Raw genomic sequence first — 26,378 nt, 5'->3', positions numbered from 1 at the left:
GTCAGAGTCGGGAGCACGCTGTGAAGGCTGTTAAAGAAAAAGACAAAAATAACATAATTAGCCTCCACAAAAGAAATGAAATAAAAAGTGCAAAAAAACAAAGCAAAAATATTTATACTTACACGCTGGTGACCGCCGCGTTGCTGTCGCCGACGACCCTGGGAGGCACTGCGAGGACCTCTTGGCCGAGCACCAGATTGGGAAGACTAGAGAAGAAAACAAAAAATGTTATGTCTTTGGATGTAGGCATTTGTTTGCTGTGTGTGGTCTGCAGAACATTGTTTTCTATGTGTAGTGTGATGTTGTGTTTCTGCGTTTGATGCAAAAAACTTACCAATTGTGAGCCCACTCCAGGTGTCTGTCCACCCCTTCCTTCTTCTTCTGGGAGCTCCTCTTCATCTTGTGATTCCTGTTTTGAAATAAAAGGCAATGAATAGACATATATTACAGAGATGATGGATTTTGGAAATAAAAACTTACCGTCAAACGCTGACGATGCGAGGGAGGGCACCCAGAAGAAGATGTGCTGTCCTGTTGATGGCCAGACTCCATGGCTGTGGGTATTGCTGCTCCCAGTGATGCCATTTCTGCTGCTGCTGCTGCTGCTGAATCTCTTTGGCGGCTGTTGAATAAAGAGAAACAAAGGGCCAATGAATATCTTGATATTCCATGGCCCTAGTTTGGAGGAATGGGGGATTTGATAATTACCGTCTCTCATCTGCTTCTGGACTCCCCTCCGGTTCAGCATGCTGCTCCATTTGGGGTGGTGCTGATGGTGCTGCTGCTGCAGATGTCTGCTGCCTTCTCCTGCTCCTGGTTCTTGGCTTGGGTGGCATGTTGGGTGTGGCTGAGGGTCCCATTGTCTTGCTTTTATATATCTCCTGTGGGCAGAGCTACTGAGCATGCTCAGACCAAAAAAACCGGATCCGGCTTTCGCCGGATCCGGCGCATTGCGGCGCTCATAGGCTTTCATTGTGTGAAAAAGCCGGACGCGCCGGATCCGGCGTGTCCGGCTTTTTTGCCGGAGACAAAAAACGTTACAGTAGACGTTTTTTCCAGACGCCGGATCGCGACACATTGCGACACATTGCCGGATCCGGCGAAAACCGGATGAAACGCATGGCCATCCGGCGCGATCCGGCGCAAATGCAAGTCAATGGGGGGGAAACCGGATCCGGCATTGCATTTCGCCGGATCCGGTTTCTGTCAAAAGCGCCGGATCGCGCCTGACGGCGAAAACCTGATGTGTGAAAGAGGCCTTATTGTTCATTTGATTCCTAATTGTAACATTATGCAACTTTTTACTGTAGAATCTGTGCAACTCTAACATAAGGTGGCTGTTCTGCTAAATCTGACATAGATGGGACAGCTAAGGACTCACTCATCAGCTCTCTCTGCTTTTTGACCCCCTCCTCAGTGTTTAGATAGCAGTAGAGAGAGAGAGGAGTTTGTATACAGCAGAAAAATTGATTGTCTCTCACACAGCATTTGTAATGCGCAGGATTAGTGATGAGCGAATATCATTGATGCTCGGGTTTTCCCGAGCATGCTCAGTTGTCCTCTGAGTATTTTGGCGTACTCGGAGATTGTTTTCGTCGCTTCAGCTGCATGATTTACGACTGCTAGACAGCCTGAATACATGTGTGGAATGCCTGTTTGTTAGGGAATTCCCACATGTATTCAGCCTGTCTACAAGTCGCCAAAATACTCGGAGGACACCCGAGCAACAATGCTATTCTCTCATCACTAGTCAGGATGCTTTCACATTGCGTCTAGTGCACGCTCAGTCTCCTACGTCTGAGTGTCCGCCTCAAGTAGACATACATGAAATGATTTACATGAAAATGTCCTATATAATCCAGAAAAATGGCGTTCACTAGAGTTGAGCGAAACAGGTCGGCGAGATTCATAAGTTGCCGACTAATGGCAAAGTCGGGTTTCGCCGACCGAAACCCGACCACAGAGTGAAGTCGGCCATGCGGTCGGCAAAACTAGCGCCAAAGTTGGATTTCCCAGAATGCTTGCACATGACTTTTTTCAGCCACTGAATGCTTGCACGTGACTTTTTTCAGCCACTGAGCAAGGACGTACACTGTGGGTAACGAGATGACATGTGCAGCGTCCGGTTGAGGGAGAGAGAGAGAGTTTTTGCGCACTTTAAAAAAGCGGTCCGACATGTAGGTGTGTTTACTGTCCTCCCTGCCGACTTTGCTTCCCCATTGACTTGCATTGGGTTTCGTATTTCAGTTGGAACTTCGACTTTTCCCGATAGTCGGACGATTTTGTTCAACTCGACTTTTGAGAAAGTCGGGTTTCGTGAAACCCGACTCGACCCTAAAAAAGGCAAAGTCGCTCATCTCTACACTTCACAATAACATCCATACAAAAATTCGGACTTGCATAAAACTATAGCCGAAAGAAGTGATCCAGAGATTAAAATTAAAACAATGCAATATTTTATTAATGCTATGACATATAAACAGTATTAAAACAGATAATTCAGAGCGCCCAAAACTAGGAGAGACCTATACTGTGTGTTTAATATCCGTCAGCTCATACACCATTTCTAGTTATATCACATCCCATAATCAATCCATAATATAACATTATGTGTCCCACAAAATGAATCAAACAAATCACTGTACATTACCAGGGAAGGCAGGTGAATGGTGAAGGCAGCAGTAACACTGACAGAGCATCTCTCCTCACCCCAATGCGCGTTTCGCTTCAGCTTCTTCCGGGGGCGTCAATTCACCTGCCTTCACTAGAAATGGTGTATGAGCTGCCGGATATTAAACACACAGTATAGGTCTCTCTTAGTTTTGGGTGCTCTGAAATATCTGTTTTAATACTGTTTATATGTAATAGCATTAATAAAACATTGCATTGTTTTAATTTTAATCTCTGGATCACTTCTTTCGGCTATAGTTTTATGTAAGTCCAAATTTTTTGTGGATGCTACACGAAATAATGCACGATATGAGCGCAACTTATAATGACTTTTAGCATCATGTGTATGATATTTACAAGTGATAAAAACAAATAATGGAATAAAACCTTTTGAATTAGATTTATTAGCTATAAAAGTGATTTTTTTATAAGATGATTTTGACCAAGATACCTTGGGTCTCCTACAATGCTCATCGTGTGCCCTAAGATGTAATTTTATTATTCTAGACAGCAGTAAGGCTCGTGAAGTTGAGAATTTATTTAACGAGACATACCGTAATACTTTTATTGGGATACAGCTCTTTATCATTATGCATTGCTAGATCTAATAATATTTTGATGGTAAGAAATTTTATTATGTATTGTGACCACATCCTTGTTTACTACTTCTATGTAGTAACACCACATTTTGGATAAGTCACTTTTTTGTGTTCCCTTTTCGCTTATTATACAGACGTAGCAGAACATTTGCGTCTTTCAATGTAGATAGGCTGTCCCATTATTGGTTAGCCCTTTTTGAATTCCACCAATGTACTGAATAAACAAAGAAAAAATCAGTTACCTCCTGCATTGTCGCCGCTTCTCGTAACAGTGTTTGGGTGACGGAATTGTGGCGGATGCAGACCATTCGGATGTATTAGGTGGTTTGTTACTAGGGCTCCTTATTGAGGTACACGTCTTATCATTTAATTTGTTGAACTTTTCTGTCAGGTTTTTATTTTTCCATTTGACATCCATATTAAGGTTTATTCTTTGCAGGATGAATTATAGTGATGAATGACATTGTTTATTTCATCATTTAATGTAGTGGAAAACTCGTGAGAAAATGTGATGTGAAATGGTGGGGAAAAAAACTGCAGTTCTGCCATTGGTTTTGAGTTTTGTATTTACAGTGTTCGTTTTGCAGTAAAAATGACCTGGCGACATGTTTCAGTATAATTATTAGGATGTTGAACTTTAAAGAAAAAAAATAATTTAAGTGGTTAAAATGAAATCTAAAATTTATTTGAAAAATAAAATTGGTTTGTGTTGCTATATTATGGGACCCATAGCATTTCATTGTTTGTCTGAAAGGCGCTCTTTTTTTTTTTTTTTTTTTCTTTTCTTCACGTAAATAGCTGACATTTTTATTAGTAAAGCATTCTTTTGATCACTTTTTATTGCATTCGATCTTTTTATTTATTTTGCTTTGCAGCATTGATATTTTGATAGATCGACCTTTCACAGATACAGCAATGCCAAATATATTTTCTTTATTTATTTTACCATTTTAAAAAGAATATTTAAAAAAAAACTTTTTATTTGCTTTTTACTTATTCACCTTGTTGAACTTGAGCCCGAGATCGTTTGGTGAAATATTCTATATAGTGAATACCACAGCATTGCACGCTGTTGTAAATGGTGCTGTCCTAGGAAGCCCAGCTGGTGGCTGGGATTTATAGTCATAATATCACAGCAATCGGGGCCTTCAGCCCTGCTGCCATGCTATAAAATCTGCAAGATGGGAGACCAAAGGGAATGCCATGCGGATATAAAAGGTTATACGCTAGTGACTGGAGAAAGCTAGGTTTGCTGCTGTTAGAGGTGGATGCTGATGCTTTAAAACAGTCAACCTCTGACAAATGTGGAGCAGGTTCTGCTCCTGAGCCTGATCCCGAACCATACGCTGGTACATAACATGTGACGTACATTTACGTTACACTATGGTAAGGGGTTAAAAAGTAACCATTGTTTCCATTTTATCCTAAACCAATAGCAGAAGTGAAGATAACAAACATCATACATTAGATAGCTGTCCGCCTTGCTGTGGCGGCGCTGCAGTTGTTGTAAAGCATATGGTGCATGTGATCAGCACAGGCACGTAGACAGTCAGCTCTGGTGGCCGTGCTACTTTGCACACTGACTGCAGGCACTCATCACAATCTTATATCTGCTTGGCACTGGATGAGTTGCCCAACAACAGAATTCATGGCCACATCACCCCAGCAGCACACTGTAGTACAGAGCCATTTAAATATGTTGAATGGGCCATTAAAAAGTTATCTAGACTAATGTGTGATTCTAGAACATAGTGAGGATCATTCTGTTACAGAATCACAATTTGGGGTTTAAGCATATTTGACATGTGGTATACACTCACTGGCCACTTTATTAGGTACACCTGTCCAACTGTGTGTTAAGACTTAATTTCTAATCAGCCAATCACATGGCGGCAACTCAGTGCATTTAGGCATGTAGACATGGTCAAGACAATCTCCTGCAGTTCAAACCGAGCATCAGTATGGGGAAGAAAGGTGATTTGAGTGCCTTTGAACATGGCATGATTGTTGGTGCCAGAAGGGCTGGTCTGAGTATTTCAGAAACTGCTGATCTACTGGGATTTTCACGCACAACCATCTCTAGGGTTTACAGAGAATGGTCCGAAAAAGAAAAAAAATCCAGTGAGCGGCAGTTCTGTGGCCGGAAATGCCTTGTTGATGCCAGAGGTCAGAGGAGAATGGGCAGACTGGTTCGAGCTGATAGAAAGGCAACAGTGACTCAAATTGCCACCCGTTACAACCAAGGTAGGCAGAAGAGCATCTCTGAACGCACAGTGCGTCGAACTTTGAGGAAGATGGGCTACAGCAGCAGAAGACCACACTGGGTACCACTCCTCTCAGCTAAGAACAGGCATCTGATGGCTACTTTCAGCAGGATAATGCGCCATGTCATAAAGCTCGATTCATCTCAGATTGGTTTCTTGAACATGACAATGAGTTCACTGTACTCAAATGGCCTCCTCAGTCACCAGATCTCAATCCAATAGAGCATCTTTGGGATGTGGTGGAACGGGAGATTCGCATCAGGGATGTGCAGCCGACAAATCTGCGCCAACTGTGTGATGCCATCATGTCAATATGGTCCAAAATCTCTGAGGAATGCTTCCAGCACTTTGTTGAATCTCTGCCACGAAGAATTGAGGCAGTTCTGAAGGCAAAAGGGGGTCCAACCCGTTACTAGCATGGTGTACCTAATAAAGTGGCCAGTGAGTGTATATATTGTCTTGTGAAATTAATAAGAGATTCATTCCAAAAGCATTTGTCCCAAATGTGTCCCAAATATAATTTATAAGAAGCTGATAAAAGCACATCAGTTACATAATCATAATGTGTAAATGCACTCTTAAATGTGTAGTCCATCTACAATTATCTCCTGTATCGGCGTCATTCTGTCACTCTAAGCCCTGTGTCCCCCGCTGATTCTATGACATTAGCATTGTCACGTGAAGGCTGCAGGCAATCAGCAATCTTCTGAGCTCAGTGACTGACACAATCATTGTTCTTAGATTGAGCATGAAGCAGAGCTGAGAGAGCGAACCCCGCCCACCCCAGAATATGTATTCGGCTACATTTCCACAATGAGTTTTTGATGATGCAGTCTTTCTGCACCCATTAAGTAAAATACATTGCTTGCCTTTTAAAAAAAGAAACAAAAATATGCAGCTTAAAAAAACCTCATCATGGGCACACAGCCTTACATTGTCTATTGACAGTGAGCTGCTTATCACAGGATGGGTAATGTCCTAGTGATCAAACCTTCACTGTAAGCAAACAGCACACAGCTTAGATCGCTGCAATCTGTATTTTAAACCCTACGTCACGCTGTCCTCAGATTACATGGCGAAAGTCTGCTGATTCCCTTCAGTCAGTTCATGGGTGCCTCAGACTGCACACTGCAACTTCTATAGTTAGTGTGCCTGTGCTCATGGCCGATAATCTTTGTGGGGGGAAAAATAACAGCATGCACTATTCTGGTCAGCTTTACGGACCAAGGTAACACATGTAGCGTAAAGGCACTTGGTGCACTTGCAGACACAGTCAAGCACACGGCGCTGTACGAGGAGTTGGTACATCTGCAATTTGTAGACACCACTGGCCTGTTTTTCAACTTGGCTATCTGAACCCTGCCTTCAATTCAACCTGTTGGTTTGAGCCTCCACAATAGTCCCAGTTTATGTGGCCACTTAGTCCAGCCTTGTATTAAAATGTTCTAAATGTTCTAGCAACTGGCTATACAGAAATGCATCCCTAGGGTCTGTTGGTATAAATCCTTGTGACTCTTGTCTCTCTTGGCTATGTTCACACGTGGTGCTTTTGCTGCGTTTTTTTTTCTGCAGCAAAACCTGCTCTCTTGGCAGTAAGAAACCACTGAAAATCCTGCATTGAGCAGAGGTTGGACACGATGACCCTTGAGATCCCTTCCAACAATAACATTCTACGATTCAATGAAAAAAACAGGGTTTTCTTGTTTTTCTTGCTTTTTTTGCTGCATTTTTTCATGCTACATTTGTCTCTTGTGCACACTGATAGTTTACTGACCCCCCAAAAATTATATTCTACTACATAAAGTTTTGTCATAAAAAAACAGCGAAACCTGAAACCTGCATTTTTAAAGTGTTTTTTTTTCACCACCCATTACTTTCAATGGATGAAGAAGCTGAAAAAGTGACATGCTCTATTGTGCAAAAACCAAGCAGAGCACAAAATACTGATAGCAAAAAACAAGCTGTGTGCTTGAGATTTCCGAAATCCCATAGGCTTTGTTGGTACTGTAAAACGCAGCTGAAAATTTGCATAAGAAAGGCAGCAAAAACGCCACGTGCAAACATAGGCTTACAAAGGAGCATCCCTCCTTGTTTTACCTCTTAAACTGTATGTAAAGGTCAGTGCTGATTTCCACTGTGAGATTGGGAGCGCTTTTATGATTTTTCATTTTGTTTTCTCGTACAGAATGCATCCAAGCAATAAATTGTGTTGCCATGATTCCCATAACACTGATCATGTGAAAGGGCAATATTTTCATCATCCCCAGCCACTTTGTTAGTTGTTAAAAGATGCATTACACCAGCCGATGAGCAGTTCTAAATGACCCTCGTTTGGCCGCATGTTTCCACAGGTAGACCACAGTTCAGCTGCACACTATATGATCTATAATAAATGACTGAGTGCTTATAGGCTGCCATTGTTCTTGGCAGCACAGATCCTATGTACAGCGTACGCTTTGCTGCCCAGGACAATTCTCTTTTAATTCTCTTTTAAGGCCCTGTAAACATTAGACTACTGTCGGTTGTACCCGCCAACATCGACTGGCTTGGCCGACGGTCTTATGTGTGTAGGGGTGCTGGGTGACTGATGGTCAGGAGAGATGTCAATTGTTCATTTCGGATGGCTGATCATTGTTCCCCCTGAGATAAAACACCTACCGACTTGTCGGTTGGCAGCTTTTTCATAGAGGATACAGAAGTGCTCAGCGAAATGAGCGTTCCTGTTTATTAGAGAATCGACTGAGATCGCTGTCAACCAAACAAGAAACCGAAACATCATTTGACCGACAGCCAACTAATGTGAGTGGCCAGCCTTAGGCAATCCAAAAGATCATTTCACCCAATGATAAAGCTTTTTTCTCATCTGTCAGGTGATTGTCATCATTATCAGGAAACGTTCTTTCCTGATAATCCTGCGAGGTGTTGTTCTTTTATATCTCGTCCTATAAGTGTATTGTGCAGTAACCTACAGGTTTTGAACGTGTTGTCTTCTATGAATTTTTAATTATAATGTCTTATATCATTTGTAACATACAAACTCTCAAGCTGTTACTTATCCATTCAGCTTTTCATCTTAGAATTGAACAATGTCCATAAAATGGCATATGCTGAAAGAGAATTACAGTAACTAAAAAGTATCTGGAGCTTCAAATGCTTTACAAGCTAAAGAGATTAGGAGTGGGCCTGCAATAGTTGCACAGCTAATGAGCGGGCGTGTGTAAGCTGGAAATCCGCCATTTACTTGTTATGCATACTGTCTGCAGTAAAAGTAGTTTTTTTAGCGTTCGGCATCCCAACCGGGTTTGCTGCTTCTTTGGTGATCGCTTATGTATGACAGATATAGACCAATTTTGTTTAGGTACGGAGCATGAGTAATTGGCCTTCTATCTACATTGGCAGAAATCCCATTATGGTTTTGCATTGATGCTTTCTTCAATATCCTTTCAATGTTTTCAGAAAATGCAATACATTAAAATCCCGGCTGTCTTTTGTGGTTTGACTCTTGAATGGCTCGTATAACTCAACTTTTGTCTCTCGTAAGGGGGCAACCAAGGACATAGTATGGGGCTTAGATTGATATTGTCATTCATAAGCCATTTAGCATTAACCATTCAGATACTGAACTTGTCTGCTTAGCACAGATATGGAAAATGCATGCTTATCGAAAAGTATACCGAATTAGTTCATTCTTCTAAACTACATCTTTATTGACTTTTTAATTGTTCTGCGTTTTACTTGATCCATATAAATCATTTTATGGTTTCTCTAAGTATTTCATCTCTGTTTCTACTTTAATGTGTGTATTAAAAAGACTAGCATATTTGGTCACATTTAGCATAAAGCTGTAGTTGTTGCAGAGGTTGGGACGGCCACCACAAAGTATGGTAGACTATTTGCATGGTGAATTTAAGGATTGTGGCAGAAATTCTTCCTCATTCTGAAACATTTTTTTGCGGTTACATATTAAAGGTTGGAAAGTTTTAGCAGGGTTAATTCAATTACATGACAAATTATGTTTCCTTTCTATGGAATCCCATTATATAAGGAAACCAAGCAGTGTTTGTCTTTCTTCTCCCCTTTTCTGGAATCGGCAAATAAATCACTGCTTAAAATTGCTCACCGTGCAACAATTGAGTAATAAAAGCCTAGTAAATTGGAATACCAGGTTATGTCTGGAAGAAAAAAAAATATTGGTAGTGCCATCAAAATGTACCATATATATGTACTTGTGCTTTTCATGGCTGCCTTACTCTTACTGGAATATCTTTTATTTGCATCAGTATGCATTACAAGTATGTTGTATATTAATTTATACCACTTGATTCAGTATTGTGTGATTATCTGTCTTCAATGCTCTGTTGGCCAATGCAACCATTTTTTTAGTAATGCTTCAATACAAAGAAAATAAAAAAATAAATAAATAAAAAACCTTGCAAATAGCCTTAGGCTACTTTCACACATCAGGTTTTCGGCGTCAGGCGCGTTCCGGCGTTGTGCCGGAACGCCGGATCCGGCAAATGTTTTGTAAAACCGGATGTGACGGATCCGGTTTTCTGCCGGATCCGTCTTGTTTTTGACAGACAAAACCGGATCCGTCTCATCCGGTTCATCCGTTTTTCTATCCGTTTTTCGACGGATTACGCCGGATCCGGTTTTTAAAAACACCACTTGTGGCCTTCCGAACGGGATTGGCTACTGGAAAACTATATATACCATGTTCCTACAGCCCTTCTTTGACAGGCTGTAGAGGAGAAAGTGCAGGTTGGAGAGAAGAGCAAGTTACTGGCGAAGATGGATGTTGTGATTGGAAATATTTTGAAGAATTTGGCGGATTTTACAGCGGAGGCGAATCGTTTGAGGGTGATTGTTCTGGAGAAGGAGAGAGCGAGACAGCAGCGCATCAGGCATCATAGACGACGTTTGTGGATCCACCCCATCACAGCCAAGAGAATGACGCGTGGGGTCTATTCTACACTCTGCATGGACCTTCGACGAAACCCGGATAAATTTTTTGGATATGTTCGGATGAAAATGGAGAATTTTGATTACTTGGTGGAGCGCATTGCACACCTCATAAGAAAAGCGGACACCTATTGCCGCTTCTCTGTTTCACCCGCAGAGCGTCTGATGGTGACTTTAAGGTAACCCACATTTATTGGATATGCTCGCATCAGAGCACACTTTCACTGCAATCTTGTTGGTGGTAGTTTGTATCTCCAAGTGTTATAGCTGAGTTTTGGTATGTAATGCCGTGATTTAAAACTAATTGATTGTTTTTTAATTCCCCACAGATTTCTTGCAACTGGAGAATCCCTTTCGTCACTGCATTTCCAGTACAGACTCGGGATTTCCACCATATCTGGAATAGTGAAGTACACATGCCGTGCACTGTGGGACTCCTTAGCTGAAGAGTTTTTACCAGAGCCCACAACAGAGAGGTGGATTGAAATTTCAGAAAAGTTTCAACAGATATGTCAGTTTCCCAACTGCTTGGGCGCTGTGGACGGGAAACATATCCGCATTGTAAAGCCAGCCGGATCGGGATCGGAATCGGAATATTTCAATTACAAGAAATATTTTTCAATTGTCCTCATGGCCATCGCTGACGCGGAATACAAATTTATTGCTGTTGATATTGGGGCCTATGGCCGCTCCAATGACTCTCAAGTTTTCAAACTGTCTGCCATGGGGCGTAAACTGTATGGAAACACCTTCCAGTTCCCACCACCTAGACCGCTGCCGCAAACATCTGGTCCACCTATGCCATTTGTCTGTGTAGGGGATGAAGCCTTCCAGCTGTCAGAACAGCTTTTGAAACCGTACTCTAGCAGAGGATTGACAAGAACAAAACGCATTTTTAATTACCGCCTCACAAGAGCAAGAAGAATGGTTGAATGTACCTTTGGTATTCTGACAGCCAAATGGTCCTATTGACTGCGATCAACCTCAAGACAGAAACTGTGGATGAGGTGATCAAAGCTTGCGTGGTACTCCACAATTTTGTTATCTGCAAGGAACCCATTTCCATTGAGGACACCTCTGAAGAAACCACCTTGCAAGATTACCATGACATTACCACTAGAAGTTCTGTGACGGTTTCAGTAATGAGGGACAATTTTGCACTATACTTTGTCACCTCAAGGCAGAGTTCACTGGCAGGATTACAGAGTGTGAAAGATTTGTGCCCTTAACCAAACTTGTGTACCTTCTGTACCAACAGTATATACCTTTGCCAACCAAAGTTGGCTATCTTGTCATGGTCTCTATTTTTAGCTTTAGGCCACAGGTGTGTACCTGGTTGTGTTTTATGCAAAGTATTTCACCTTTTAACAAAAGTTGTGTACATTGTTAGGAAATCACCAACAATAAACACAACTTTTTAGGTGAAATACTTTGCTTCAAACACAACCAGGAACACAACTGTGGCAAAAAGCTAAAATTTACCCACAGTTATATACCTGGTTTTGAATACCTTTTAAATACCCTGTATTTAACCTTTTTTTAAAACATATTTCGCCGCAGAAAGAAATGACAGACAACCAGTGTAAACAATAATTTAACTTTTATTTAAAATATTTTTTTTTTGTAAACTGTTTTTAAAGTTAAAAAAACTTTTTTAATAAAGGTTTGAAACCAACTGGGCATTTTTATTACAAAACACATCATAAATCTGTGTAGTGTGGGGTGGAAATACTGCTGGAGGGGCTGCGGGACACTTCGACAATGGGAGTGTGGAGAGAGGATTGGGATCGTGGTGGGGAAGGAACAGTTAGAGGTGATGGTGTGGAAAAAGCTACAGAATGGGTGGACATGTGGGAGGCAGAAGAGGTGGTGGGCGGTGGAGTGGAGGGTTGGGCAGGGACTGTAGGAGCAGATGATGTTGATGGAAAGTTGTACGGGGAAGGAGTTTGGTACGGGGAAGGAGTTTGGTACGGGGCAGGTTGCTGGAAGTGGGGAGATGTCTGGTACTGGGGAGGTTGCTGGTACTGGGGAGGTTGCTGGTACTGGGGAGGTGGATGGTATGTAATAGGAGGGGGAGGATGGAAAGTGGCTGGAGGGGGTGCAGATGTAATAGGAGGGGGAGGATGGAAATTGGCTGGAGGGGGTGCAGGTGGAGGAACTACAGTGGTGGGAGGAGGAGGTTGGGAGGTAACTTGCTGGAGAGCACCGTGGCATGAATGCATTACATGCATCTGCTGGGTAGGAGATAGCGTTTCCATGCGCTCCACAACAGACCTGAAAAAGGTGTGGTTTGGCGAAGATCTTGCTTCTGAATGCATGGTTTGCAGAAGTGTCTTCACCTCCAGAATGCTGGAGTTGATCTGCTGAAAGCCTGCGGAGATTTGCTCTGACAAGACTTTTAGACAGTTCTGGAAAGATGCATTCAGATGCAAGAACTCTGGCGCATAAGTCTTTTCCTGACCCCTCTGCCGCTGCCGCCCAGTACCCGCAGGTGTACTAGAGGTGGCAGGGGCAGAAGGGTGGGGTAAAGGGAAAGCGATCTCCTCACCAGCAGCTTCATGTAATGTAGGCGGCCACGATGCTCCTGTGCTGGTGGATGGGACAGATGGGTCGAATGTGTGGGAAGGCTGGGAAGGTGCAGATGTACCGGGGCGGTCGAAGTGTCCCTCGGTGCCGGTCTCCTCAGGGATCGCCTCAGAAGGGTCCAATCGTGCAGGCTCCCGAGTGCTGCTCACCGTGCTGTGGAAAGAGAAAAAAGAACAATTAAAATAGTGACATGGTATGGCCCTGGCTGAAAAAAAGTTACATCTATTTTTTTTCACATGTGGTGTGTAATATTTACCTTCTAGTGACCATTGTTTCCCGGAGGAACGACAGGGCTTGTGCGTACTTGTACTTGCTCCTGCGTCCTCCAGATCCACTCGGGGCCCGCATCTCTTTATTGAACTCCTTCTTGAAACGATCCCTCACAGACCGCCACCGATTCACAATTCTGTTCCCTGAAACGAGAAAGGAGTGGTTAGTATACAATAATAATAATAATAAATTTTATTTTTATAGCGCCGACATATTCCGCAGCACTTTACATTTCAGAGGGGATTTGTACAGACAATAGACATTACAGCATAACAATAATCACATACAGTAGATTATAACAAATACCAAGAGGAGTGAGGGCCCTGCTCGCAAGCTTACAGTCTATGAGGAAAGAGGTAGACACGAAAGGTGGGTGGTAACAGTTGCCCTGATTGTATGGACCAGCCATAATGTTAAGTGTGTAACAGTACAGACACAGAGGGCTAATGGATGCATAAAGCATGTGGGAACATGATGCTGGGAACCTGGTTATGGTAAAACTTTTGGCTCTGCCACACAGGGATAGGTTAGGTTAATGTGTTGAGGCGATAGGCCAGTCTGAATAAATGCGTTTTCAGGACACGCTTAAAATTGTGGGGATTGGGGACTAATCGTATTGACCTGGGAAGTGCATTCCAAAGAATTGGCGCGGCACGTGTAAAGTCTTGGAGACGGGAGTGGGAGGTTCTGACTATTGAGGATACTAACCTCAGGTCATCAGCAGAACGGAGGGCGCGGGTAGGGTGGTATACTGAAACAAGGGAGGAGATGTAGGGTGGTGCTGAGTCATGGAGGGCTTTGTGGGTGAGGGTAATAAGTTTATACTGAATTCTGGAGTGGATGGGTAGCCAGTGTAATGACTTGCACAAGGTAGAGGCATTGGTGTAACGATTGGTGAGGAATATGATCCTGGCTGCAGCATTCAAGACAGATTGGAGAGGAGAGAGTTTGGTAAGAGGGAGACCGATTAGAAGAGAGTTACAATAGTCGAGAAGAGAATGAATAAGAGAAACAGTAAGAGTTTTTGCAGAGTCAAAAGTAAGAAAAGGTCGAATTCTAGAAATGTTTTTGAGGTGCAGATGACAAGAGCGAGCCAGTGATCGAATGTGGGGGGCAAAGGAAAGCTCGGAATCAAGTATGACCCCATGACAGCGGGCATGTTGCTGGGGAGTAATAGTGGAACCACACACGGAAATGGCAATGTCGGGTGTAGGTACATTAGTAGCGGGAGGAAACACAAGGAGTTCAGTCTTTGACAGGTTCAGTTTCAGATATAGTGAGGACATGATATTAGACACAGCGTTTAGACAATCGCCAGTGTTTTCTAGAAAGGCTGGCGTGATGTCAGGAGAAGAAGCGTATAATTGGGTGTCATCAGCATAGAGATGGTACTGGAAACCAAATCTACTGATTGTTTGACCAATAGGGGCAGTGTACAAGGAGAAGAGGAGGGGGCCTAGAACCGATCCTTGAGGAACCCCAACAGTAAGGGGAAGGTGAGAGGAGGAGGAACCGGCAAAAGAAACAGTAAAGGAGCGGTCGGAGAGATAGGAGGAGAACCAGGAGAGAACGGTGTCCTTGAGGCCAATGGAACGGAGCATAGTGAGGAGGAGCTGATGATCCACAGTGTCGAATGCTGCAGAGAGATCCAAGAGAATTAGCATGGAGTAATGACCATTTGATTTAGCTGTTAGCAGATCATTAGAGACTTTAGTGAGGGCAGTTTCAGTGGAGTGTAAAGAGAGGAAACCGGATTGGAGAGGGTCGAGAACAGAGTTTTCTGAGAGATAGCGGATAAGACGGGAGTGGACCAGGCGTTCCAGGAGTTTAGAGATGAAGGGAAGATTAGAGACAGGTCTATAGTTAGCGGCACAGTTTTGGTCGAGGGATGGTTTTTTAAGTAGTGGATGTATGATGGCATGCTTAAATGAGGAGGGAAAAATACCAGAAGAGAGAGAGAGGTTAAATATTTTAGTTAGGTGAGGGGTGACAGCAGGGGAAAGGGACTGGAGGAGATGTGACGGAAATGGGTCACTGGTGCAAGTAGTTGGGCGAGAAGATGCAAGGAGCCTGCTTACTACTTCTATACAACATCAGTGTTTCCCAAACTCCAGTCCTCATGGTCCCCAGGGGTCATGTTTTCAGGATTTCCATAGTAAATAGAAATCCTGAACACATGATCCATGGGGACCACGAGGACTGGAGTTCGGGAAACACTGGTTTACATCAAGCAACCGGTACTGTATATACTTACGCTCTTTAATCTGGGCCCGAGCATCGAGGTCCTCCCAGCGGCCCACAAGGAGCGAACAGATTTCCTCCCAGAGTCGTCGGGTAACGATCAGGTCAGCGTGGCGGCGGTCAGCCATATTCCAGAGCGGCTCCCTTTCTCTGACGAGATCGATGAGGTGGTCCACATCGATTCCTCCATCCTCACCGTCGGAGTCGGGAGCACGCTGTGAAGGCTGTTAAAGAAAAAGACAAAAATAACATAATTAGCCTCCACAAAAGAAATGAAATAAAAAGTGCAAAGAAACAAAGCAAAAATATTTATACTTACAAGCTGGTGACCGCCGCGTTGCTGTCGCCGACGACCCTGGAAGGCACTGCGAGGACCTCTTGGCCGAGCACCAGATTGGGAAGACTAGAGAAGAAAACAAAAAATGTTATGTCTTTGGATGTAGGCATTTGTTTGCTGTGTGTGGTCTGCAGAACATTGTTTTCTATGTGTTGTGTGTAGTGTGATGTTGTGTTTCTGCGTTTGATGCCAAAATCTTACCAATTGTGAGCCCACTCCAGGTGTCTGTCCACCCCTTCCTTCTTCTTCTGGGAGCTCCTCTTCATCTTGTGATTCCTGTTTTGAAATAAAAGGCAATGAATAGACATATATTACAGAGATGATGGATTTTGGAAATAAAAACTTACCGTCAAACGCTGACGATGCGAGGGAGGGCTCCCAGAAGAAGATGTGCTGTCTTCCTGCTGGCCAGACTCCATGGCTGTGGGTGGTGTTCCTGCTGCTGCCATTGCTGATGCTGCTGCTGCTGCATCTATTGGGCGGCTGTTGAATAAAGATAAACAAAGGGTCAATGAATATCTTGATATTCCATGGCCCTAGTTTGGAGGAATGGGGGATTTGATAATTACCGTCTCTCATCTGCTGCTGGACTCCCCTCCCGTTGTTCAGCATGCTGCTCCAATCGGGGTGGTGCTGATGGTGCTGCTGCAGATGTCTCCTGCCTTCCCTGCGCCTGGTTGCTGTCTTGGGTGGCATGTTGGGTGTGGCTGAGGGTCCCACTGTCTTGCTTTTATATATGTCTTGTGGGCAGAGCTACTGAGCATGCTCAGACCAAAAAAACCGGATCCGGCCACCGGATCCGGCTATCGCCGGATCAGGCGCATTGCGGCGCTCATAGGCTTTCATTGTGTGAAAAAGCCGGACACGCCGGATCCGGCGTGTCCGGCTTTTTCGCCGGAGACAAAAAACGTTACAGTAGCCGTTTTTTCCAGACGCCGGATCGCGACACATTGCCGGATCCGGCGAAAACCGGATGAAACGCATGGCCATCCGGCTCTAATGCAAGTCAATGGGGGGGAAACCGGATCCGGCATTGCATTCCGCCGGATCCGGTTTTTGTCAAAAGCGCCGGATCGCGCCTGACTGCGAAAACCTGATGTGTGAAAGAGGCCTTAGGGTATGTGTAGTCAACATCTTTTTCATTCAGATTCCGCCTGGAACCTCATTGAAAAAGGGTTAGAAAAACGCCAAGAACAAGGAACACATGCATAGCAATGCTTGGTGGGATTGCTTCTGGGACAGCCGTCCGATTCCCGGCAGATATCATACATGTGTCCTGTTAGTTTGAATAGAACATGTGCACAATACCTGCTGGGTGTTAGATGATTGCCTCTGCAAATATACCACCCACTATGCTGGATTGGGTAAAAACCTAATGCGAGGTGTGGCAGTACATGTTTAATTAAAAAAAAAATCCTTTTGTTATAATTTTTACGACTTTTTATATCTTGGGTTCCATAGTAATAGACTACAAAGGTTGTGTAGTCTGATTCTTCCATCATACTGTCTTCCATTTGTCCCCTACATGTACGTAACTTATTTGGTAGGTTAGCAATTAATCGGTCATAGATTGCAATATGGCTGCAGGGTTAGACTACACAGTTTCTATCTTGTTACATTCCAACGCCATCATTATTTCACTGAATTGCTTCATTTTTTTTCATTTTAGATGCAATACAAAAAAAATGGTTGGGAAGGTAGAACTTTTCAATAAATTCTGACGACATGATAAGCATCTTGTTTTTGTTATTTTGTTGAGTGTATTCATTTTATTTTATGATTGTTTTTTCCTTCTAGCTCGCTAAATCCAAGTCCAACGTCGCCACTTACATGCCCTATGTTCTCTGCCCCATCAAGTCCAATGCCAGCATCATCAACTTCTAATGATTCATCTCCTACCGGGTCAGTGACTGCCATACTGCCTTAAATTTTGCTACATTTATTTTGGTTAAATTATCTAATTTATACTTAATATATGTCAATAAAAAGTGCACTTTTGTGATTGGTATGCAATAATGACTAATGCTTCTGCTGTAAGCCTGCATGCATCGACTGCCTTCAATCAAAATTGAGGCGGGACAGAAGAGGCATTCTCGGGAAGGTGCATCAATCGACTGTAATCTTACTATGGTGTTATTAGATAAATCTAGCAACATTTTGTGCAATTTTCATACCAGTAGCTCCTCGGATCTGGATTTATAAAATGCTGTATAGCATGGATCCCCAATCCGTGGCTCGGTTTGTACATGCTTGGTTTGTACAGTCATGCTAATAGACTCTCTTTAAGCCCTTGAATATATAACCTGAATGACAGCTAGCACATGTACTGAAAAGTGTGAAATCTTAGCAGCAAGATGGACTTTGAGGAGCTGTCAGTCAAGCTAAGTGGAAGGAAATTAAGCAGCAGGGAGAATGGATCCAGAGGAACTGTAATGCTAGATGGGGGAACTAAACTTTCATAAAGAATTATCCAGCCATTCTGGTACAGATACTCAAAGTATATATAGCATCCCTATGTAACTCCTTAACCATATGTTATGTGCTTTTCATCACTAGTTGGTTTCAAGGTAAATAGGTGTGCTCAGGAGCTGAGCCCGCTCCATAGCGAGAAGATCTTGGCTATGTTAAACAGCCGGCATCTGCTTGTAGCAGCAACGGCCTGAGTTATCTCCAGTCACTGCTGTTTAACCAGTTATATACCATTGTTAATCACAGGCAGTGGCATTTAAATGGTATGATTGCCGGTGTCCTTGCACACTGGATCCTAATAGCCCCCTCCGAAAATATAAAAGTATGTAAGCTGTATGTTATTTGCCTAAAAAATAAAATACCAGCGTTGCCACTTTTTCAATTTCTGCAGTTCTCTAAATAAATGCTATAAAAGTGTATCAATTGCATGTCAGATCAGTGCACAAAAACGTATGCATCTCCATTAATAGAAAAATAAGTTATTGGTCTCCAAAAGTAGCAGCGATTACTATTTTTTTTTTTTTATATAATTTTTTTTTATAAAATACCTTATGTTTGCTAGTACTGTAATTGTACTTACCTGGAGAATGATATTGCCAGGTCATCTTCTGCAAAGAATGAACGCTATGTAGAAAACTATGAATTGCATTTTTTTTTTCACCCCACTTGGAATATTTTTTTGGATTCTCAATACATTATATGGTAAAATGAATTGTGTAATTTAAACTACGACTGCTCTCGTAAAAAATCTGGTGACAGATCCACTGTAAGGCTACACATCCATGAGCTCTCACAATGAGTACTTGGTGCGTTTTTTAGACGTTTTTATTTTTGTGTTTAAAAAAAAATACAGCAGAATACAGTACAGTTTTTGGAAATAGAATGGGATTTATAGTTTTTATACTTTTTTTTTTTTTTTAAAGCTGTGGAATCTGACTTGTGGTCCAATTTTTTTTATTTCTGCAGCATGTCCGCTTCTGTTGCAGTAAGGCTATGTGCCCATGTATGCAGAAATTTCCTGAGAAAAACCTGACTCCTTCCCAGGAAATCCGCAATTTTTTATTCACGTTTTTATCGCGTTTTTTGCGTGTTTTTTTTTGCCGATTTTTCGCGTTTTTTTCCAGAGCTTCCTGATACAATGAAATCCGCAAATTTTCTGCAAAATTAATGAACATGCTGCATTTTTTTCCGCACTCGTTTTTTTTGCGGGAAAAAAAGCATCATGGGCACAAAAATTGCGGATTTCATTCTATTAATAGGATGCTTAATGTATGCATTTTTTAAGCATTTTTGCCGTGGCAAAAACGTGAAAAATCCTGAACGTGTGAACATAGCCTTAATGTGGGTTTTATTTGTAGATTTTCACCATAGACTAAAATAAACAACTGCATAGGCTTTTTTTTAGTGCGTTTCCACATAGAAAACACAGTAAAACCGTATTCAGTCTGCACATGACTCTATCAATAAAGTTAAGTTAACTCATCAAATAGAAAGTTTCCAAAACAGTAGTTTTATTTAAAACATGAGATACCAAGAAGGGACCATTGGAAAAAAAAAAAAAGTGAAAAAGAAGCAATAAAAAAAAGTGTTAGCTAATTGGTGCAGTAATGCTGCAAATAATCAGCACCATCAAAAATCACCAACTACTTATCGTGGGAACTTAGCCTTAGCTTTCATGTACACGGTATTGAGCTATTCAATGCTTTGACTAGAAAGGAGAGCACCATCAGCATTTCTGTAAAACCTGCATTTTCCTTTTATCTTTCCATACAAAACTTGCTCAGTACAGTGAATTTTTCAATGGAAGCGGGGCCTGAAGAAAGCTCTGGAATGTATTCCTGGTCCTATGCCATACTTACAGGCCAAAACAAATGAGCGGGTATTAGAACTTGTTCATGCCCTTGAAATCTCAGCAGGGTTTGAAGGGTATTACAGTGGCCAGAATATAACAGCTCTGACGTCACCTCACAAGACACTCAGAGGTGCCAGGAGCGTAGTAACAGTAACTAAAATACATCTAATGTCAGACTGTGCTGGTGGAGAGCTGAGGCCTTATAAATCAATCAAAACCAAATCAAATTTATTATCGCCAAGTACATATTACATATATACAAGGAATTCTTTGTGGCAAAGATGCAACATAATACATAACAACAGATACAACAAGTAACACCTAACAAGACAGATACAGTATATAGTCTACACATGACGATTTAATTGTTGAACAGAGAGTGGATAGAAGCTGTTCATATGGCGGTTGGTGCTGCATTTGGGGACTCTGAAGCGACGTCCTGAAGGGAGTAGTTGGAATGAGGAGTGTCCCGGGTGAGAGGGATCGGATGAAATTTTCAATGCGTGGGATCGAATACTCTTATCATAAAGATCCTGGATTTTAGGCAGGGGGGAACCTATAATTCTCTCTGCTGTTCTGAAAGTCCTTTCCTTTATAAGCGGAGTTTGTCATGCGCAGTGGCTCCCCCATACTAGACTGTCAGAGAGGAAAAAAATCACAGATCTGATGACAGCAATAAAGAATAAGATCAGCAGATTCTTAGACAAACCATATCTTTTCAGCTGACGCAGGAAGAACATCCTCTGTTGTGCTTTTCTTATAACAGCATCCACGTTTTTCCCCAATTTAAGATCATGAGAGATGATAACACCAAGGAATTTGGTCTCTGTGACCCTAAGAACCACTTCGTCATGGATGTAGATTGGAAGTATCTCATGTTGATCTTTCCTAAAATCCACAACCATCTCAGCAGTTTTTTTAGTGTTGAGTACAAGATTATTGGCTTTACACCAGTCACATATTCTTTCCACCTCACTCCGATACAAGTCTTCAGCATTTCCCCTGATGAGACCAATCAGTGTCATATCATCGGCAAATTTCAAGATTTTTACTGAGTCTGCTGAAGAGATGCAATCATTCGTATAGAGAGAAAACAGTAACGGGGACAAAACACACCCCTGAGGTGCCCCGATGTTTGTGACCAAGGTGTCCGAAGTGAATGGTCCAACTTTTACACTCTGTATCCTGGCTGTCAGGAAGTTATAAATCCACAAGCATAAGTTGAGAGGGACTCGCAAGAGCTACCATTTTCTTATGAAGTAAATTCGGATCAATGGTATTGAACGCTGAGCTAAAGTCCATGAAAAGAATCCAGACATATGAGTGCAGTTCATCTGTATGATCCAAAATGTACTTCAGTGCCAGATTGACAGTGTCGTTTGCCGAACGATTCTCCTTATAGGCAAACTGAAGCGGGTCCCATAGCTTCTGCGTGAATTTTATCAGGTGGGACATCATAATTCTTTCGAAGACTTTCATAGCTACAGATGTGAGTGCTACTGGTCTAGAGTTGTTCAACTCAGAGGATCCCACTTTCTTCGGGACAGGGATAATTGTGGAATTTTTCCAATACTGAGGTACAACGCACTCTTTCAGCGACACATTGTATATATTTGTCAGTATAGGGGCAAGCTGGGTAGCACATACTTTCAGACACATTGGAGATACACCATCAGGGCCAGGTGCCTTTTTGACCTTAAGTCCCTTTAGGATGCGTATCACCTCTGCCTCGGAGATCACTACTTGGGTGTTGCACAATGAATGATCTTTATATGAACAGACTGAGGAGCTTAGAGATGAATAGCCACTGTGTGTAGAGCTTGCCTCAAATCTGCAGTAGAATTCATTTAACTCTGCTGCCAGACTTCTGTTTTGGCTAACTTGATCTCTTTAGATAGCGAGTTCCTAAGTTTCTTGAATTCAGTAATATCGCCTGCTTTATAAGCCTCCTCTTTTCTCTTACGGATCAACCTGACTTTATTTGTAAACCACGGCTTGTTGTTTCCCCGAAAGTGGACAGATTTGGATGGAATAAACGTGTCTTCACAAAAACGGATATATGAGGACACAGCATCAACCCATTCATCCAGACCTGAGCATGTTTCCTGGAATACCTCCCAGTCCGTGCATTCAAAGCATGCTTGTAGTTGCAATTTTGCCTCCTCAGACCATGTCACTGGTCACTAAATGTCACTGCTGTGACTCTTAGGATACTTGCTTCATGAATTACAGGTAGTCACCACGTTACAAACATCCGACTTTCTTATAACTCATAGTAATGAATGTAACATGTAAAGAAAAAAACCCAAACAACTAATGCATCATTGCTTGCTGCTTTGGTTCTTCTTGCCACTATGCCACACCCCATCATTTCACTTTTGGCCAGGACATCCTGCCACGTGTTTTAAGGTCATGACGTTGTGACGTCAAGATATGTGCCGCAACCTTATGTCAAGACCTGGATACAGCTAGAAGTCCTGGTCTATAGTGAAGAGGCCGGAGATACAACACTCAATGGTGAAAAGGAGAATACCAGATGGCTAGGAGCAAGAGTGCAATCACTGAGGTGAGTATTCTTTTTTTTTTTTTACCGTATAGCCAGCCCTGTACGTGTTCCAACTTACATACAATTACAAGTTCCAAACAAAATTACAGAAGCTGTCAAGTTTAGAACCCAAGGACGGGATGTAAATGTATATCGAAGGGTTCCAGTCTGATTCTTATCTGTTCATTTGTCATGACTTTCCTTAGTTTTCTTGTCATTATAGGCTGGCCACATAAGGGGTTTCTGTAAATGGGTTTTTATAAAATTTGTGTCTTCACATAAATGCTCAACACAATTGAAATTCGTTAGTATCAATAGTAACACATTTCTCCTTGTTTTATTTATTTTGTACTAGCTGAAGAGCCCGGCGCTGCCCGGGCATAGTAACTAACTGTGGTTAGTTATAGCAAATTATAATTATCCTCCATCCCATAGTCCCGTGCCCATATACCCATCATATATATCCACGATCCCATAGTTCCGTGCCCATATACCCATCATACATATCCTCCATCCCATAGTCGAGTGCCCATATACCCATCACACATCCTCCATCCCATAGTCCCATGCCCATATACCCATCACACATCCTCCATCCCATGGGCCCGTGCCCATATACCCATCATACATATCCACGATCCCATGGGCCCGTGCCCATATACCCATCATACATATCCTCCATCCCATAGTCGAGTGCCCATATACCCATCACACATCCTCCATCCCATAGTCCCATGCCCATATACCCATCACACATATTCGCCATCCCATAGTCGAGTGCCCATATACCCATCACACATCCTTCATCTCATAGTCCCATGCCCATATACCCATCATACATATCCTCCATCCCATAGTCCCGTGCCCATATACCCATCATATATATCCGCCATCCCATAGTCCTGTGCCCATATACCCATCATACATATCCTCCATCCCATAGTCCAGTGCCCATATACCCATCACACATCCTCCATCCCATAGTCCTGTGCCCATATACCCGTCATACATATCCTCTATCCCATAGTCCAGTGCCCATATACCCATCACACATCCTCCATCCCATAGTCAACCATTATGACATAATGAGGGGCGGGGCTTGCAACCTATGATGACATCAGCGTCACCATGGCAACCATTATGACATCATAATGAAGGGCGGGGCTTGATACACACACTTTTTCCCCATTATGTAGATAGGGGCAAAATTGTTTGGTGAATTGGAATGCGCAGGGTTAAAATTTCGCCTCACAACATAGCTTAGGACACTCTCTGGGTCCAGACGTGTGACTGTGCCAAATTTTGTGGCTGTAGCTGCGACGGTGCGGATGCCAATCCCGGACAGACATACATACATACATACATACACACACACTTGAGCTTTATATATTAGATGAGGAGGCTACATTGTATTCTATGTGGGGCTGCATTATATTGTATGGGGGCTTCATTATACTTTGAGGGGGCTACATTATATTCTGTGGGGGCTGCATTTTACTATATGAGGAGGGCTACATTGTATTCTATGGAGGGGCTGCATTATACTATATGATGTGGGCTGCATTATATTCTGTGGGGGGTTTACATTATACTCTGTGGGATGGCTGCATTATACTTTGTGGGGTGGCTGCATTATGCTCTATGGGGTGGCTGCATTATACTATATGTGGGCTGCATTATACTGTATCGAGGACTTTGGGGTATACATTATATGAAGAACTATGGGGTGCATTATACTATGGGAAGTGAATTGTACTACATGGATGACTATGGTGGTGCATTATACTATATGGAGCACTATCAGGAGTGTATTATACTATATGGAGGACTGAGCAGTGTATTTTAATGTATGGAGGACTATGAGGAGTGTATTATACAATATGGAGGACTATTGGCCACATTATATGGAGGACTATTGGGTTTAAACTGTAGATGTGCTGCTGATAACATGATACTGTATGGTGATCCATTAGTGATTGTTCTGTCCCCATCATTCTTCCTCAGGTGGGGATCGACGTCGGGAAACAAGTGTTGAACGGTTTCAATATTGTCGATCACATTCATTTAGCGACCTGAACTCAGCGCATGTAAATACAACACAAAAGCTTCTGTATGATGTGCAATATGTTAGCATTTTAAACTTTGCCTAAAACCGGCCCTGCCCCCCCCTCCAATCAAATCAAGCCTAATGACATCACTTATTTATTGGTAGGTACTCATCTTTTGGTACCCTCGTGGATCACCTGGACAAGGGAGCAGAAGCATATTTGTTCTTTTCTGCTCAGTAACCCTTGTGTCTACCAGCTGGGTACTGAACGGCTAAAGCAATGAGTTCGGATTTCATCGCAATGGATGAAAGTAGAGAAATTGTGCCATTTTTTTCTTAATGCAATTGATTGCTGAGGATTAAACATCCACTGATCAAGAAGAAATGGTGCATCTTACAGATATACCATCACTTTTAATGGTGGCAACAAATATCTTTTTGATACAGATTAGATTTATTTAACCCAATACAGAATTGCTTTATTTTCTTTGTGTGATCAATTTCTGATTACATAAAGTCCCAACCAAGTGCAGCCCCTATGTTAATTTATTTTTAACTTTCCACTTCAGTAATGTTAAAAGCATCTCTTTAGTGTAGTTACATAACATTAGTTAACTTCCTTAAGGTCAGTGACTAATCCAAGGTTAAGATGGCTTTCTTGTGAGTCACCCGTTAGCTTATCAGTGCTTATGTCCCCCATCTCCCTGTATGCTCATTATTGCATATTTTTCAATTCCGCTTTTTTTTTTTTTTTTTTTTTTTTTTTTACTTTTCTTCCCTATTTTCTAGCTTAGTCACTTCCCTATTTATATAACTTCTACCCCGGAATTGTATTTGAGTTGATTGTTGCAAGTTGTATTTAGCTGTTATCTAAAGGATGCTGTTAAAAATATAATTTCCTCCAATCTAGAGCTCCTGGCTAACAAGTTACAAGGATGTCAGCTGAAAAATAAATGTAGTTATCATGAGTTAGATAACAATTGCTCTTCTGTATTTACAGATGTATTCCCAGGGATGTTGCTTGGTTCATACCAGAAACCAAGGCACAAATACATATGTATTTCCCTCCTCTCACATCAAAGACCATTGTACATGCTTAAATGAGTATCCCCTATCTCCAGGATCCTATCCAATATGTAGTATGTGTAATAATAATTTTAGCAAATACCACCAATTAGAAATGTAGTATAGTTTTTCTGATTCACTTTGTCTCTTTCCTCATGTGCAGGTATTACAGGACCTTGGGTATCCATGGTTATGACCACTAACAACTAGCTAACTGTCATTATATCATTGGTTGTAACCATGAAAACCTAAGGTCCTGCAATGCCTGCACATGTGGAAAGAGACATAGGGAACCAGAAAAACTATACTATTTTTACAATTTGTGCTATTTGCTAATATTTTTACACCTACTACACATTGTGATTATATATTGGAGATGGGAATACCCCTTTAACATTAAATTGAGCAGTGCAGCCCATTCAGACTTATTTTTTGCGTGCCGAGCTGATGTTTTTAATGAAACAATTTTAG

General features: G+C 42.2%; 1 protein-coding gene across 4 annotated transcripts in view; it reads left to right on the top strand.

Moving 5' to 3' along the window:
- Positions 1-26,378, top strand: part of ARHGAP26 (Rho GTPase activating protein 26) — a 605,933-nt gene that overhangs the window by 526,197 nt on the left and 53,358 nt on the right. For 2 of the 4 annotated variants that reach the window (XM_073572997.1, XM_073572737.1), the window contains exon 22: positions 17,727-17,831. The exons of 1 other annotated variant lie outside the window; for it this stretch is intronic. In XM_073572997.1, the coding sequence (XP_073429098.1) occupies positions 17,727-17,831 (105 nt within the window). Of the gene's footprint in view, positions 1-17,726; positions 17,832-26,378 lie in introns of those variants that run through there. One more of the 4 variants, XM_073575091.1, reaches the window with a different exon arrangement.

This window comes from Dendrobates tinctorius, unplaced genomic scaffold, assembly GCF_039654945.1.
Source record: "Dendrobates tinctorius isolate UK_male_01 unplaced genomic scaffold, ASM3965494v1 ptg000001l, whole genome shotgun sequence".
Classification (NCBI taxonomy): Eukaryota; Metazoa; Chordata; class Amphibia; order Anura; family Dendrobatidae; genus Dendrobates; species Dendrobates tinctorius.
Note: the sequence above shows the minus strand (reverse complement) of the source record. Positions and strands in the feature narration are given on the sequence as shown.